This window comes from Pan troglodytes, chromosome 17 (genome assembly GCF_028858775.2).
Source record: "Pan troglodytes isolate AG18354 chromosome 17, NHGRI_mPanTro3-v2.0_pri, whole genome shotgun sequence".
In the NCBI taxonomy this organism is placed as follows: domain Eukaryota; kingdom Metazoa; phylum Chordata; class Mammalia; order Primates; family Hominidae; genus Pan; species Pan troglodytes.
Window position 1 is genome coordinate 45,154,937 of NC_072415.2, and position 17,909 is coordinate 45,172,845.

A 17,909-nucleotide genomic window follows, 5' to 3' on the forward strand; every position below is an offset into this window, starting at 1 on the left:
AAGAGAATGGGAGTGGTAAACAAAAACAAACAAACCATATAGGATTATTGGTAATCTTGAAGGCCCAGATGAAGTGAAAGCCATAAAACAATACCAATTTCATTTTGGAGTATTTACTATCCCTGAAAATTAATATAATGGGGGTGCTAATGCTAATTTTTAAAACCAAGGTTAGCTCAACGAATTCTCCTTTTATATAAACTAGTACCATTCACTCATTAGGATACCTACATAACTGCAAAATAATTCAAAGTACACAGAAACACCCTTTAAAGATTCATCATATACTTAGACGATATGATTCATACCACTTTCTTGTGGAGACACTCAAATTATTCACAATAAATAGAATGCAATCTTACAAAGTTGATGGCAGCACCAAGTGAAGATGGGTGCTTCCTTCAAAATACTTGATTTAGATTCTGCCATCTTATTCACATAGAACCTAAGAAACTCTTTCCGTAATTAAGCAGTAATTCACAATATATACATCTCTGAGGCACTTGTTGTTTCAATAGATGGTTTGTTCCTCTCCGTAATTACAAAGACAATGAGCCCCAAATAAAAAGTATCCTACATTTTTAGTGACTCAAGATACACACAACTCAATATAAAATTCATATTCACTAGAGCTACAAATCATAATCACTATCAGAAAATTCTATAATAAAATTTACATTCACTTCTCCTCCTCCTAATCTTACATTTATCAGCATACTAACTAAGCAGAGTGTGGTAATTCCACATATTTGGAGCTCCTCTAAGCCAGTTTCTGGTGATACTCTAAGATATGGTTGGATTTTCTGAGAATGAAATGTTTTATACTTTATGAGGAACCCAACCAGACAAAGAAGTTTACTATGAGTCTCTTCCCTTATTCCAAGGACTTTGATTTCTGATGTTTGCCTCCATATTGGGTAACTGTAGCACCATGGAAAACACAATACATGTATTATTGTAGTAACATTACAGACTTTTATCAAGAATCTCTGGAAAATAGATAATTATGTTGTTTGTATACTGTCAGAATAATTTTAATAATGTACAATTCAGTAATTTTATTTTTAAACAGGGAATCTGGCTGAATTAAATGCAGGTAAAACATAGTTACTCATATCCCATAGATAAACCAAATAAGATATCCCATAAATGTCTTAAAACTTATAAACTATAATGGTTAGGTTCAACAATTGTTTATAAGGGACTGCAGTGGACCCTTTAAATTGAACTTCAGTGATTTGTCCATATGTACAAGAGCATCAAAATCCAGGGTCTCATTTCATGACAGCGTGTCTAGAAACTCATCTTACTAAGAATACAGAAGACTCTGAAAAGGTTGTCTTGTGATGCTTGAAACGTATTCATAGTTGATTTATGCCAGAAAAGGGGACACTGAAAGTATTGTCATCAGCAGTTACGGGCTTCCTCTTCCAGTTAAGCTGTGGTACATCTCTCCGACATACACTGTACTTGACAACACTTGTGGTACATCAGTCTTGTTTGACAATTTTGTTCATCTCCCTTTTTTATATTAAGATGATCATCCATCTTACAGAAGCACCCATAGATTAATATTGTTATGAAAACATTCCTTATGTTTAGCTGACTCCTTGTAGACAAGCAGTCATTTTCATGTTTCCATTGACTTATTTCCAAATTACATTGCAAAGGAGATTATTTTTTTCCAACACGGGAAATTAACTTGATATTAATAGTATGGAGGCTCTTGTGTGCTTTCATAAGATAAGGCCCTTTATTTATCTGCCTCCTGAAAGTGACCTGGGACACTTCAGCCTAGTCTTGAAGTACATATTCTTTTGGGCCTCTGCAATCACATGTTCATATTTTGAATCTGGTAACAGAAGACAAAATAGGAATTTATTTTTATTTTTATTTATTTATTTATTTATTTATTTTAGAGATGGAGTCTCGCTCTGTCTGAGCGGTTCAAGAAATTTTCCTGCCTCAGCCTCCCTAGTAGCTGGGATTACAGGTACACGTTGCCATGCCTGGCTAATTTTTTGAATTTTAGTAGAGACGGGGTTTCGCTGTGTTGTCCAGGCTGGTCTTGAACTCCTGAGTTCAGGCAATCTGCCCGCCTCGGCCTCCCAAAGTGCTAGGATTACAGGCATGAGCCATCGCACCCAGCCAGGAATTCTTTTTGAGTGCTTTAATTTTTGGTCTTTAGAATTCTAGTGCTCAAGTTATGAAATGGAGGAGAATGTCTATTTTTACACTGAATAACTCACACATTCCTTCTCAATGAGGGAAAAAACATACTTGTCTAAAAAGATATATACTAATTCATTATATGTGTTAATAATGAAAATAGTAGAACATGTCTGAGAATGCCTTTTCAAGGGCTGCATAGGGATGGAAATCTGAATTAAGCTTTGGAATTGCAAACGTCAGAATTGAGACTGCATTGATAAGCAGAAAAGCAAACAATGCTGACATGAGATCTTCAACCTTCTCTCCTGTGGCTTTCATGATTCTTGAAAGGAGACTGGTGCTTACTAAGACCACTGATTTGTACTAAGGAGCGTTTGCATCTTGTGTCTTCCCTTGTGCTGAAATAGCTCTGAGTAAATGCTTTGATTCCCTCATGATACTTATGGGACTTTTTTTCTAATGTGTCTTTTCCTATGTCTAAAAAGATTTGAGCTCTGACTAAAGGCTTTGCCACAGTCATGACACTTGTAGGGCTTCTCACCAGTATGGGTTCGTCGATGCTGAATCAGAATTGCGCTTCGGCTGAATGCCTTTGCACACTCGTCACATGCATAAGGTTTCTCTCCACTGTGGATTCTCTGACGTAAAATAAGGGCTGAGCTCTGACTAAAGATTTTGCCACATTCATCACATTTCTGTTGTTTTTTCCAAGAAGGGTTTCCTTGTCTCTTTTCAAACCTACCATCTTGTTCATAGGTTCCTCTATATGTGGAACTCTGGGAGGCATTCATATGAAGGATATTGGAAACACTGCAATGCAGTTCTATGCCTAAAGAAGTCTTTTGCCTTGAAGCAGATTTCACATTTGTAGTTTTGATGTCTTCATCTGAAATGGAAAAACAAATGTCACCAGGAAAGAGAAAGGATGATCCAAATGAAATATACATGATTATTGCTAGCATGTTTATAAAACAACACACAATGTGAAGGACGGAGAGTGTAAGACAAAATATTGAGAAGTTTATATAAGACATAGAGAAAGGTTTACATACTGAGGAGGCAGTCAATTAACTATAAAGTTGCAAAGTTCTATGGAAAAGACAGAATAGGGAATAAGGATAAAAAGATATGTCAGAGACTAAGGAAAGTCTGGAAGGAAAGAAAGGGCTTAGAAAGAAGAAATGATTGGAGACACAGAGAGCTAGAAGGAGAGGAATCCAATGTGCCAGTGGGAGTAAGAAACAAGATTTAGTACTGGAGTATCAATAAACAAATAAAGCTTAATATTCATAAAGGAATCAGTAACTATGCAAAGAAATGAGCTGAAGAAAGCCAAGGGGCCAAAAAGGAATGTGGAAAATAAAGTAAGAAAATATAAGTTAGGCCAATAAAGGGAAGATTATAGACTAGGATAACTAGTACCTCAAAAGATCAAGGGTAGCAGAGTACCCACTGATGAAAAACCTCTACTCCTGTATGGATTTTATATTACTGGTTGAATCGCTGTTTGTTGTATTATTTTGTATTACATTTAACATCCATGAAAAATGTACATGGCTGCTTATGGGCTGCGGCCACTCAGGCGGCACACAAATCTGGCTTGATGCAGAGGGCCTTATGACTCAGGGTGCCTAAAGCTCCAGCAGAACTGCTAACTCAGATGTGAAAATGCCAGTGTAATGTGGTTGCATTACCTGAAGAAATCACTTCAGTTATCCTCATGGTGGCATTTTAACTGAAGCTGCTGAAAGACAGGAGCTTAAAATGAGTTTATAAAAGCAAAGTACAACAGTTTTGGACATGTCTGGGGAGATGACTTGGCTGGGGCTGACTGTGACTACTGGGGGTGCCTTTATCTGAAGTAATTATATAAATAAGATTAAAAGCAACCCAGAGAGGTACTGATGATAAGTGATTCCCTGGGCCCTCTCAAGGCCTAATCAAAAGGATAGGGTGAGAAAGGTAGTCTGGGGAGAAGAATTAGTGATGCAGTGTGATATTGAATAAGAAAACTGAGTTGTTGTTTTACTCTTTAGAATTTACTTAAAATGGATCTACCTGCTGTCTCTACAATCTCCTTAGAATCACCCAACATAAGCTCAAATCTTAACATAAGCCCTTCCCAATTCCTTCTTAATGACACACCCCGTAGTTTCTGTGCCGTGTTCTCTTTCTTGCTGCAGCAAACTAAATAATCCTAACTTGAAAAAATATATAAAAATCAAATCAAATGGGTCTAAATAGTTATTACAAAAGGAATTTAAAATTATTTATTGTATTTATTCACAAATATGGTGTCTCAGTCCATTTTCTGTTGCTTAGAATAGAATACCTGAACTTGAGTAATTTATTTATAAAAAGAATTTATTTCTTATAGTTATGGAGGTTGAGAAGTCCAGGGTGGAGGGGTGCATCTGGTGAGAGCCTTCTTGCTGGTGGAGACCCTCTGAAGAGTCCTGAGGCAGTGGAGGGCATTTCATGGTGAGGGGGCTGAGCATGCTAATATGCTAACTCAGCCCTTTCTTCCTCTTCTTATAAAGTTACCAGTTCTCCTATGATCACCAATTAACCCATTAATCCATGAATGAGTTAATCCATTTATGAGGGCAGGGGTGATAATTCAATTACCTCTCAAAGGCCTCACTTCTCAATACTGCCACACTTGGGATTAAGTTTCAACATAAGTTTTGGAGGAGACAAATATTCAAACCATAGCATATGGCATACTCATTTATTATTACTAGCTTAAGTGGAAATCATTTTATAAATGGTAAGGATTCTGTCTCAAATTCATTTTTGATAGTTTATATTCCAAAGTGACCTCAATGATTAGTCATTACTATCAAAATCCTGGCATCAATTAGTACTTTACAGTACTGAGACCAAGATCATCTCCCAGAAGCTTTCATAAGACATGACTCAGTACCACAGAAATCATGTTGTGGCCTTAAGAAATGGTTCTATTATTCTATCAAGTGATTCTGGTTCTCTCTGCCTTGTACTGCAAGATCCTGGACCTGTTGCATTCTGTTTCAAATTTCTACGAATCTTAAAAAAAAATGTAGGAAAGGCCTCCATGAGGACATTCACAGGTAGGATGTGGTTCTTGCCACACCTGGCTTTGAGGTTGATCACTTCTGTAGTCACCACCACACCAAGCTGCTGAGGCTGGGATGGTCTCCCTCCCTTTCCTGATGGAAAATACTTTTTCGTGAAAAGACTTTCACTTTTCTAAGTAAACCAAGACAATTTCTAGACTGGAGGTATTACGTGTCCCAGTATAAGCCTTCAGAGAGCCAGTACTTGCCAAGTTAGGGTGAACAATGTTTTCTAAATCTCTTTCTAAATTACTGTATTTCCTTTGTGTAGTTTCTTATAAAAATTCCCTTGGAAAAACTCTAACCTTGCTTAGCTATCAGCCACTCCTGAACTATGGAAGCAGTGCTGGAGAGAAGGAAGGAGATGCTCCCAAGTAGGATTTCCCTCTTAATCTCTGGCTCCTATTTTATCCAGGATGATCATCTAGAAGGAGGGTCTCTGCTCAAATGTTGCTTCATCAGAGAGGCCTTTCTACCACTCTATATAATAAGATCCTATCCCCACCATTCTGTTTAAAGTAGCATGGCCCTTTTATCAAATGAAATTTTACACTGAGTTCCAATATATAAAACAGACGAAAACACAGCTACTCTGTCTGAAGCAGGAGCAGTCACAGCCTACAAGGCCTCTAACTCAGCCTTATTTCTACTTCTTACCTTCCCTCTAGCCCCCTTATTCTTTGTTTTGTTTTTATTTTTTCCCCATAGCACTTATTTGTTTAGTATCTGCAATGGAAGAATAGATTGCTACACAGCTATTCTGGAGCACTTATAGAAAGCAATGCAAAGAGCAGTTGAGGCCAGTTGAAGATGTGAGGGAGTAGAGAAGTGTATTCAAAGCACGTATGAGAGCAAAGTCACCTTAGCAGCAATATAGGCGATTCTGCTACTAGATCCCACCAGTAACTGAGCAGTTATATAGGAAATGATGATGAGGATCAGTGGTCTCTGGGCTGTGTACCTTGGGGTCCCACAGAAAGGCCTCAAGGGCTGCCTGAAGATAAAAGGGCTACTTTAAAAAGGCATGAAAACCCTGATGCAGATGTCAGGGATTTAAAGTCTGAAGATTTTATAAGAATCTCTGAAAAAGAAGCAAGAACAAAATACTGAAGATCTTCATTTAGTAGGACAAATAACAGAAGTTCCCACAGTAAGGAGGAGATGAGAAGGAGAGATTTGAGGCCTCTTGCATAAATCAGCTGAGATGTGTGTGGTGAGCAGAGGGCCCCCACACCTTCCACCATGAACTGAATCCTGCCCCCTCACCATGTGGTCTTAAGGACTGAAGCTCCCATGATGCTCCCTGGAGCTGCTTCTTCACGGGCATGAGCTGGCTACTTGGCAATTCCTCAGTGATTTCTGAAGGTGCTAGCTTCTCTGCAATCATGTCCTTCCTTCGTCCAAAAAAGATCTAAAAACAGGAATAATTGAGGCTGAAGAACACCATCAGGTTGGGACTTGAGGATAAAATAACAGAGAAGAAACTATGCAAAAAGTATCATGGACACAGGAAAAGGGAGGGAAAAAGTAGAGCCACCTTCTATTTGCTGGGACACCCATTAGTACTTTCACCCCTATACATCCAGTTGTGCTGAGTGGGAATACAGTTTGAGAGCTCTACTCCCAATGATGTGCCAGCGCTCTTGACTCAGCCTGGGGGTTCATCTCCACAGGCATCCTTCTTACCTGCTTTGGTCCATCAAGCTCTCTCTCCACATCCTCCAGCATAGTCACAGTTTCCTCTCCATTCTCTGGATGATGCTTCTGCACCCAGGCCTGAAGCTCTTTTGGGAGGATGGCCAGGAACTGCTCCAGCACCAGCAGCTCCAGGATCTGCTCCTTGGTGTGCACCTCCGGCCTCAGCCAGAGATGACAAAGTTCTCGGAGCCGGCTCAGAGCCTCATGGGGCCCAGGTGAATCCTGGTAGCCAAACTGCCTGAATTGCTGGCGGAAGGTCTCTGGGCTGTAGCTGCTGCTCCAGTGGAGGCTAGAGTCTGGATCACAGGTCTGCTCTTCCTCTTCCATCTTCTCTGTCAGAATCCCATTACACTCCTCTGAAGTTGGTGTTAGGAGTGATGATGACTTTCCCAATTTTGCAGACATTTTGACAGGCAAATAGCTCAGTACTGTTAGGCTTTAATCCTCAAGGAGGTGAAGCTGTCCTGATGGACACTCCTTAAATATGATTAAAGAAACAAGTGGAAAGAAGACAAAAGACAAATGCTTCTTAGAACAAAACAACTAAGATTAGAAACATAAGACTGTATAGGAACTACTGACCTTAGTCTTAACAGAAACCATGCTTTTATTTATTTATTTATTTTTGAGATGGAGTCTTGCTCTGTTGCCCAGGCTGGAGTGCAGTGGTGTGATCTCGGCTCACTGCAACCTCTGCCTCCTGGGTTCAAGTGATTCTCACGCTTCAGCGTCCTAAGTAGCTGGGACTACAGGTACCCGCCACCACGCCTGGCTAATTTTTGTATTTTCAGTAGAGACAGGGTTTCACCACGTTGGCCAGGCTAGTCTCGAACTCCTGACCTCAGGTGATCCACCCGCCTTGGCCTCCTGAGGTGCTGGGATTACAGGCTTGAGCCACCACGCCAGGCCCAGAAACCATGCTTTTGAAGAATACTTCTTTAAGAGAACCAAACAGCTAAGACTCATTAATTCATATGCATAAGTGATTCACAATTCATTCTGAAAACCATGCCCACAAGGCTACTGAATATTACAATAAGAGATCAGCCAGGATTGCATAGAAGCTCCCAGATAATGGAAATAAGGGAAGCCTGAGAAATGCTCTAACTCCGGAGCCAGTTCAAAGAGCCAATCGGTATTTAGTGTGCTGCAAAGAGCTCAAAGAAATAGTCTCATGAGGGAAGCACTTTTGTGTGACTTTTTTCAGCTTTTACTGTTAAAACATTACTTCGACATTAAAGGAACCATTAAAAAAAAATAAACCAATCAGCTGGGCACTGTGCTTATGCCTGAAATCCCAGCACTTTGGGAAGCCGAGGTGGGAAATGGGAGGATCACCTGAGCCCAGGAGTTTGGGACCAGCCTGTGCAACATAGTGGGACTCCATCTCTACCCCACCAAAAAAAAAAAAAAAAAGAAAAACAACAACAAAAAAGGCAATCACGTTCCTTCATCTGAATGTATTTCTATTTTTTTCCGTATCCATATTACTTACTTAACTATTTTAAAATACTTAGGTTGTTTCTAATTTCACTATTATAATTAATGCTGGGAGGCACCTCTTTATGAATATACTGTTTTTCTCCTTTCAAAGTATTTCTTTCAAGCATGTCCCAAGGCCTCTGCTTGTTGAGGATCAAAGGAGAATAGCAAATTCTGTCTTGCTATGTATTATCAAAATATTGCACAAAGACTGTATCAATTCACAATACCATCACAATCACAGTGACTTGTGAGGGCAATGATTTCTTCAAGTATTATTAGCTCGTTAGCAACAAAGTGGGGGGGGGGACGGCACTTTCCTTTGTATCATTTTACTGTTAAGTATCACCAGTAACTAATCGCATTTTGTTGTTGTTGTTGTTTTGTTTTGTTTGAGACAGAGTCTGGCCCTGTTGCCCAGGCTAGAGTACAATGGCGGGATCTTGGCTCACTGCAACCTCTGCCTTCTGGGTTCAAGCGATTCTCCTGCCTCAGCCTCCCAAGTAGCTGGGATTGCAGACGTGTACCACCACGCCTGGCTAATTTTTATAATTTTAGTAGAGACGGGGTTTCACCATGCTGGCCAGGCTGGTCTCGAACTCCTGACCTCAGGTGATCCCCCTGCCTCGGCCTCCCAAAATGCTGGGAGTACAGGCGTGAGGCACTGCACCCGGTCTAATCATATTTTTTTTAATTGGGCAGGAGGTATATGATAGTGTTTGTACAACTTCAGCAAATGATGACTACTTTAAAAATCTTACGTGCGCCTCCATCTTCCATCGTTATGTATCCTGCCATTTGACTTATTTTCTCACTTCACCAAGTATTGTTCTAGGCCCTGTATAAAGCCTGTGAGTTCATAAAGTTGTTACCAAGTAAATGATACAACTTTACACAATGATGTGCTATGAAACAAACAATAGCAGACACACATATTAACAGAATTTACTATGTGCCAAGCACTGTTTTGAACACCTTAGTAAAAATAAACAAAGGTTAAATCCTCATAAAAGCCCTAGATTATTTTTACCCCCATGTTGTAGACGGGGAAGCAGTCACAGCAAAGCCAGGTACTCTGGCCAAGGGCAAAGCTGGGGTCTGAACCCAGGCCGTCCACATTTATCCATGGTGCTGTGTGGTTAGAGGCCATAGGCAGCAGGGGCCCTTGTGGTGACCCCTGCGCGTTGTCTCAGCGCAGAGGAGGAAGCGGAGGCAGGCAGCCGCGCTCCCAGATGAAGCGGGGCCAGAAGAGTCTGGGGAACAAGACCTGAGAGGTGGGAAGGGTTGAGGTCACCGGTTTGGAGCCGTCAGGTACCCTAAGGGATATATGAGGGACCCCGGGGCTAAAGCAGCCTCTGGAAGAGAGTGGCCGCCCTGTCACTTCAGCACCAGGCGCAGAATCTGTGCTAAACCTGAGGTAGGGGTAAGGAACCCCCGACACCGCACGACAACCAGAAAGAACGTCCCTGGCGGGGAGGCTTCGATCAAAGCCTGGGACGCAGGGGTCTTTCTGCAGGGGACGCCGCTCTCGGCTCTACCCTGCTGTGGTGGGCCGGCTCTGGGAGGGCTGGCTTCCGACCATCTCCCGACCTCCCGCGCCCACCGCGCCGCGCCGCGCGCCTCCCAGGCTGGGAACCGCCGGGGCGAAGCGGCAGGTGGCGCGGGTTCACCTGGCAGGGCAGGCGCCCGGGGTCCGCCGGGGAAGGACGAGGGGAAGGGGTGCGCGGACTCAAGGGCAGGAAGCGGAGGGGAGGGGCCTGGGGATCTGGGACGGTGTAAGGGTGCTGCACTTGCGCGCGCAGGGAGGGGTGGCGACGAGTCCGCGGCCGCCTCTCCGCGTCCCCCTTCCACCACCCGGGGACCACCGCCTCTGACCGCAGCCTGGGGGCCCTAGAGAGGCCTCGGGTCTCACCTCCCGACGCCGTCGGGGAGAAACCGGGGAACTGCCAGCTGCGCAACAACTTCCGGTTCTGGTGGCGGGTCGGGGCGGGGCCCGGAACGCGGGGACGTTGCCATGGAGAAGAGCCGCTGTGGCCGTGCACTTGGGACAGGGAAAGAGAACCGGGAGGCTCGACCGGTGGGAATTCAGCTGCTCTGCTCAGTGTTCCGTTCAATAAACTAGCATTGTTGCTTCTCAAAGTGCTTTTGCTTACATTATTCATTTACTCCGGTAACTCAGTAAGGTTATTCCCATTTTACAGAAAATAAACTCAAATGTCCTGTGACTTGCCAAGGATTACAGAGAGGGGCGAATGCTGTGCTGTCTACCGCTGAGTACAATCCCTAATACCATTCCCACTCCCGAAGTGGTTACACCCCAAGTACTGATGTTTTAAGGGACAAGTTTGACATCCGCAACCCCATGCTTTCACAGGAGAACACAATGGCCCTTGAAAAAGTGAGAACTGACCCACATAAAATTTGTTACAATACATACACATATATTTCCTCAGATAATCTTAATCGCAATTGAAAAATAAGTTTGAGGCCGGGCGCGGTGGCTCATGCCTGTAATCCCAGCACTTTGGGAGGTCGAGATGGGCAGATCACATGAGCCAAGGAGTTCGAGACCAGCCTGGCCAACATGGCTAAACCGCATCTCTACAAAACATACAGAAATTAGCCGAGTGTAGAGACGCATGCCTGTAGTCCCCGCTTCTTGGGAGGCTGAGGGGTGAGGATCACCTCAATCTGGGGAGGTGGAGACTGCAGTTAGCCATGATTGCGCCACTGCCCTCCAGCCTGGGCTGCAAAGTGAGAGCGTCTCAAAAAATAAATAAATAAATAAATTTAAGCCTAAATGCACCACAGCCCCACCTCGTGACTTCCTTCTCTAGCCCCTTTCCCTAGGGACTCCTGGAAAATGTACTTGTACTCGTAACTGAGGAATTAGGGAGAGGACGGAGATGCTTGAAAAGCACTTGCTAATTAATAAAGAACAATAACAAAAAATCCCTTTTGGTATGACGCCCCCCCAAAAGTATGTTAGTATTGGAATCTGAAGTGAAGAAAGAAGAGGCTGGTTTACTCAGTTTATGACGCTAGGGGACTAGGGAGAGGTTTGGATCCCAATTAAAGTACAATAAAACTAAATTCGAAGAAATTCTTGCTTCAAACAAGGGGCTTTCACAGGATAAGACTTTTTGCTGATGCAGCTGCCAACACAAATAGCAAACAGCCCAAAAGTGCAGGTGGGAATGTGTTTCTGGCGCTGGTGGGTAGGGTAGGTTAAATGACTCACATCAGGGGAGAATTTGAAACGAGGGCAAGGCTTGGCAGTGGTGTGAAGTCACAGGAGACAATTTAAGGAGAATATGAATGACAGTCACAAGCTTCAAGGAGAAGGAGGAACTGTGGGATGTGGCAAGAGGTCAGGGATGATGAATTCATGGGTATGGTCCACCAAACAGCCAGATATCAGAGGCCAAAGTTAAAAACAGCAACAACAAAAAAGGGAGCAGACATAAAAGATTGATTAGAAAAGTTACACAGTCAGGTAGTTAGAGCAAGAACAGGTTTTTGTTTGCTGTTTTAATTTTTTAAAAATTTTGGGGGTAAAGTGAAAAGAAATTAGCAGGAATAAGGTCCCATTAGAGTGAGCACCTACTATATACCAGTTGTATCGTAAACACTGGGAATTCAATGGTAAAATATAGATTCTTGCCCTTTAGGGGCTAATAGACTAAGTAAAGAGAAAGATGAATAAATTGACTTTTCTAAACAATGTGGCAACATTCTGATGGAGACAACTGCAGGATACTATAAAAGCACAAAGAAAGGGAGGTCCTGGGTAGAGACTGGGATTGGAGTTGATGGAGAAAGCTGGTGTTGATACATTTGAGACTGAGGTACCAGTGTGGGATGTTGTTTAGATTTGCTGGATTAAAGGACAGCAGGATGAGTGGCTGAGGATGAGGCTGAAGAGGCAAACAGCAGCCTAGTTTTAAAGGGTTTGACAGGCCAAGTAAAGGGCTATGAACTAAGGTTTTAAGCAGAAACTTGAATTAGTGGCATGTGCACATCTGCAATTCAGGTAGGGCTCTCTGATAGCAACACGAAGGATAGATTTGAAGGGAGGCAAAACTCAAGACAGGGTTACCAGCTCTGAAGCTGTTGCAAAGATCCAGGCTGCAGCTGGTGAAGGTCTGAACTAGCACAGAGGGGACGAGAATGGAGGCAGATTCTGGAAACACTTGGGAGGCTGGTGCTTGCTTAGATGGAAGACTGACAGATGATTGGGTACATAATGTGTCATTCAGGGAAGTTAAACAACAGAGTATGTTTGACAATGGCTTATGTGGATATTTGAGGGGATTTTTGGGTAGACTGGATCAGAAGCTGAATGGGATGCTATCATCAATAACTGCACATAATTGGACATTTTGTGTGATCATGTGAAAATAAATATCAAACATGCTTTATATCTGAATGCTTCCCTTATATAGGTATGTAAAGATCTCTATGACTTTTATGAACCATTTCTAAGGCAATCACTCTACAATGACATTATAGAGACATTTATTTCTCAACTTTGTACTCTTCACCACTCCCTTCATCCCAACATATTTGCTCTCCACCTAGGTAGAAGCTTTTAGGGGCATGGATCTGTGTCTGTCTAAACACATAACCCTTGTTTTTTTTTGACCAGAGGTGCATGAAGTGGATGTACTATACACAGCTGCCATGTTTCTATAGGATAAGGAATTAGAAGGTTAAGAAATTTAGGTTGGCTCAAGCATGGTGGCTCATGCCTGTAATCCTAGCACTTTGAGAGATTGAGGTAGGAGGATTGCCTGAGCCCAGTAGTTCGAGACTAGCCTGGACAACATGGCAAAACCCCATCTCCACAAAAAAATACCAAAAATTAGCTGGGCATAGTGGCATGCACCTTTAGTCTCAGCTTCTTGGGAGGCTGAGATGGGAGAATCACTTGAGCCCAGGAAGTCAAGGCTGCAGTGAGCCGTGATCATTCCACTGCACTCCAACCCGGGCAACAGAATGAGACCCTGTCTCAAAAAAAAAGAAACTTAGGTTTATAAACACTGCATGTTCTCACTTATAAGTGAGAGCTAAACATTGAGTACACATGGACACAAAGAGGGGAATAATAGACATTAGGGCCTACTTGAGTGGGGGGGGCGGGGTTCAAAAACTACCCACTATGCCTATTACCTGGGTGATGAAATAATATGTACACCAAACCCCCATTCAGTTAATCTGTATAACAAGCCTCCACATGTACCCCAAAACTGAAATAAAAAATTAACAAAAATAAAAACTTTAAAATTAAAAAAAAAATTTAGATTGAGCAATAAAAAGCAATTTGCCTACAATGGAACTATGGTTTCCAAGCAAGTGGTGGATGGGTTGTATGTGTAGGAGTCCAAGTGTGGGTACACACTTGTCAACCTGAAATAATAAAAGGGTCAGAATCCAGTTTTAAAGAGTTTATTCAAGCAAAAAGCTGGGAATAGCCATTCCAGGACACACAGACTCCAGAGAAATGGGATCAGTGCTCCAAAGTTAAAAGTTAAATCTTGCTAATATAGGAAGAAGACAAAGAAATTTATCAGGATTGCAACATTTTCTATACAAGGCTGGCTTAATAGTTTCAACAAATTAATTAGTTTGTTTTCTTTTCCATATAGCTTGTTTTCTTTATAGTTGGTTTTCATTTGGTTTCCAATTTAAAAGAGTGTATTTAACATTCTATCTTAAGTCAATGTGATAGTCAAGAAGTCTGTGTGTGAGAAAGGTAAGAGAAAGGTGAATCTATAATAAAGGCCAACAGTGGAGAGGGAAGGGGTCTTCCTCTTCCCTTTGGCCATATATAACATTTTACAAAATAATGCAGGTAAGGGAAAAGGCTTCATGTGTAATCAGAGAAACAGAAGGTTATAGCTCCCTAGTTTATAGGTGCCTATCATGTGACTCAGGATCAGTAATAACATTCTTCCAAGTCCTAAAATAATTTAGAGTTCTAGCAGCTTAGATTTCGAATGACTCTTTTTCACACAGTGAACAGATATGAGAGTTTGTGTGAGGGAACTAGGGGAGCTCTCTCTCCCTTAGTGGAAGACATGAATAAAGTATCAAGTTGGGAAAACAATTAAGGAAGTGTATTAGTCTGTTTTCACACCGCTGATAAAGACATACCTGAGACTGGCAATTTAGAAAAGAAAGAGGTTTAGTTGGACTTACAGTTCCACATGGCTGGGGAGGCCTCACAATCGTGGCAGAAGGCAAAGAGGAGCAAGTCATATCTTACGTGGATGGTAGCAGGCAAGAAAAAAGAGAGCTTGTGCAGAGAAACTCCTGTGTTTAAAACCATCAGATCTAATGAGACCCATTCACTATCATGAGAACAGCATGGGGAAAGACCCACCCCCATGCTTCAGTCATCTCCCACCGGGTCCCTCCTACAACACATGGGGATTATGGGAGCTACAAAATGAGATTTGGGTGGGGACACAAAGCCAAACCATATCAGGAAGTATCCCAAACTGAGTTCATCTTCTCTCTCCATCACCCTCAATAGGCCAAATTCCTTGCTTTGATAGTGAAACTGCTGTTAGCTCTATGTTCCAGGCAGTAAGTCTTAGGAGTCATCTTACACATTTTTCTTTCCCTTGTTTATGAAATCCAATGTGGTCTCAAAGTCAACAGACAAACCTGGGTTCACTCCCCAACTCTGCCGCAAGCTACTGTGGGTTAAGTCCTAAAATTCTCTAATCCTTATTTCCTGATTATAAAATTGGGATCATAATAATCTGAAGATTAAATGAAATAATGTAGCTAAAGCTCCCCAGGTGATTTCAGTGGGCACTTGTATTAGCTTCCTGTGGCCACTGCAACAAATTATCACAAATCTGGTGGCTTAAAACAACAGAAATATATTTCCTCACAGTTCTAAAGGCCAGAAGTCAGAAACCCATTTCACTGGGCTTAAAGTGTCAGCATGCAGGGCAGTCCTCCTTCTGGAGGCTCTAGAGGAGAATTCATTCCTTTCTTCCTCCAGCATTTTTTGGCTGTCAGCATTCCTTGGCTTCTGGCTGCATCACTCCAATCTTCAAGGCCAACATCTTCAAATCTCCCTCTACGTCCTTTTCATAAGGATGCATGTGGTTGCATTTAGGTCCCACCCAGATAATCCAGAATAATCTATCCATCTCAAGACCCTTAATTTAAACACATCTGCAAAGTCTCTTTTTCCAAATAAGGTAACACTGGTAAATGTGATGTAAACATTTGTAAATGTTCCAGGAATTAGGACCTGATATCGTTTGAGACCATTTTTTAACCCACCACAGCAGCCAATGGGGAGAGTCTCCATATTTGCTAAATAAAGAATTGTCTCAAAAAAAAAAAAAAAATCTTTGAGAAGACAAGCATTTGAGAGGAATTTTAACCCATGATCTGTGGCTCTTTGTGTACCCAACGTGGTAACCACTAGACACCTGTGGCTAATTACATTTAAATTTTAATTAATTAAAATTAGAAATTCAATTCCTCAGTCACACTTGCCACAGTTCAAATGCTCACTAGCCTCATGTGGCTAGTGGTTCCCATAATGGACAGCACAAGTATAGAACATTTTCATCAGCACAGAAAGCTCTAACAGACATTGCTGGGTACCTCTTGAGATATATGTTTCTAGGTGCATATGTGCATTTTTCTTGGGGCGGGGTCTAGCAGAAGACACAAGCTATAAATCTTGACAATAACAAGTCTGTTGACGGGTTCTATTTAGCCCATTGTTTTAAAATTGAATTGGTCGTTAACTTTTAAGTTTTGATTTAAGACATTATAAAGAAAAACAAACTACAAGGCCAGAGGATTGCTTGGGCCCAGAAATTTGAGACCAGCTTGGGGAACATAGGGAGACGCCACTCATCTCTACAAAAAATTAAAAAAATTAACCAAGGGTGGTGGCACATGCCTGTGGTCCCAGCTACTCAGGAGGCTGAGATGGGAGAATCACTTGATATAATTAGTCCTGCTAGCTTAGTCAAAGCTTTGTCATCTGAGTTAGACCGTGTGAAGGTGACAGTGGTGCAGGTCTCCCTGTGGACTAGATACCCCAATCTTGCCTCACCCTTGATAATGCAGTAAGGACCCCCTATCTTATGACACAGGGCAGGAGGGAAGACAGCCAGCTCTACAGGATCCACATCATGTGCAGTCACCAACAACTGAGACTTTTCATTCTCCACCAAGGTGGTGACAGTCTTAACCCTGCTGGAAGGACAGGTGACCTCTTAGTGGAGACATCCCCTTTGCTGGCAGCTGTCTTCCCAGCCCACGACAACAGCCTCTGCTTCTCTTGCTTTGTCTCTGGTCTGTACTTGTGGGCCAGCCCGAGTTAATTAAGGAGCTTGTTGGCAGTCTGAAGTCTGGGTAAACTAGTTAATCACAGGAGGCATTTTCTGCTGCTCATAGGGGATAGCCCTTTGCCACTGCAATCAGATATAGCTGGGCCATTTGACAAAGCAAGTGAGGTCCCTTTGGGGCTGAATGTCCTGTCCAATGCCAAAATTCTTAGGCCTTTTCTCAAACAAGGGATTTACCACCTTCTTAGCCTCCTACTACTTTCAGACAGCAGGGGCTGGGGTCGTCTTCTTCCCCTTGGCCTTCTTTTCCTTGGGCATCTTGGGCAGCTGGAGGAGAAAGAAAGGAAAGGGAATTCTCTCCTCCATCTTCTGAGCACCCCTGACTGTTCCTCTTGTTCTGCAACCTTACATATTATTAGCGTTCTCCATTGTTCTGCCTTTAGTTCCCGCACTTTTCATGCCGTAGGCTCTCTCTGGCTAGCTTATCTATTGCCACCTATGAGGCTTCAACTACCATATCTAAAGTAATTAGTTCCAACCTATATCTTGGGCCTGACCTTTTTTTTTAGTCTCTTCTCCATAGAGTTGACTGCTACTAAACATAACTGCTTGTTTCCCGACACCCTACACTGATCATGAATTATTCCTCTCTTTCCCTCTACCTGCCTCTTTTCTCCTGTATCTTCTATCTTCTGGACTAGCACTGCCATTCACCCATTTTCTCCAACAGAAATTTGGAATCTTCTATGATGTGTCAATTTCACTCATGTACATGTTAGGCAGTGTCTGCGTCTTATTTATCCTTGTGCTGTCTATGTCCATGCTCCATAAAAACATAATAAAAAAAGGAGAGGAACAAATTGATAAAAGAGTCAGTTTGCTCATAGCAATGAGCTTATGAGAGTGGACTGGAAACAAGAAGATGTGAAGTTTGATTCATATTCATAATGGGAGCCCAGTGTAAGATAGGAAGGAAATGAAGGATGAGGTCAAAATGTTAAATGTGAAATTTAACAAAGATTATTCAGACAGATTTAAAGGCATAGTTACCAGAGAAAACAGATGATCCATGAGGAGGATTTATTTTGGAATAAAAAGCATAATGGGGCCGGGTGCAGTGGCTCACGCC

The 17,909-nt window shown here is 42.3% G+C and overlaps 1 protein-coding gene across 4 annotated transcripts; it reads right to left on the reverse strand.

The window, feature by feature from the left end:
* Window positions 1–1,007: 1,007 nt before the first annotated feature.
* Window positions 1,008–10,430, reverse strand: ZNF396 (zinc finger protein 396). Of its 4 annotated transcripts, XM_054671792.2 has the most exons (5): window positions 10,121–10,373; window positions 9,481–9,717; window positions 6,957–7,445; window positions 6,537–6,681; window positions 1,008–3,058 (listed from the first exon to the last, which is right to left on the reverse strand). In XM_054671792.2, the coding sequence occupies exons 3-5, from the start codon at window positions 7,371–7,373 to the stop codon at window positions 2,613–2,615; spliced, it is 1,008 nt and encodes a 335-aa protein (XP_054527767.2). In that variant the 5' UTR covers window positions 7,374–7,445; window positions 9,481–9,717; window positions 10,121–10,373; the 3' UTR covers window positions 1,008–2,612. The 4 variants fall into 4 exon arrangements, with proteins under 4 accessions (XP_054527767.2, XP_009432171.3, XP_063651678.1 ...); XM_009433896.5 differs by lacking the exon at window positions 9,481–9,717 and having other exon boundaries at window positions 10,363–10,430; XM_063795608.1 differs by having other exon boundaries at window positions 9,212–10,125.
* Between the last annotated feature and the right edge of the window lie 7,479 nt (window positions 10,431–17,909).

Coding starts and splice junctions, on each gene's coding strand:
- ZNF396 (XM_009433896.5), bottom strand. CDS start 7,373: ATGTCTGCAAAATTGGGAAAGTCATCATCACTCCTAACACCAACTTCA. Junction 6,682..6,956: donor AGCTTGATGGACCAAAGCAG/GTAAGAAGGATG, acceptor TCCTGTTTTTAG/ATCTTTTTTGGACGAAGGAA. Junction 3,059..6,536: donor TCAGTCCTTAAGACCACATG/GTGAGGGGGCAG, acceptor TTTCCATTTCAG/ATGAAGACATCAAAACTACA.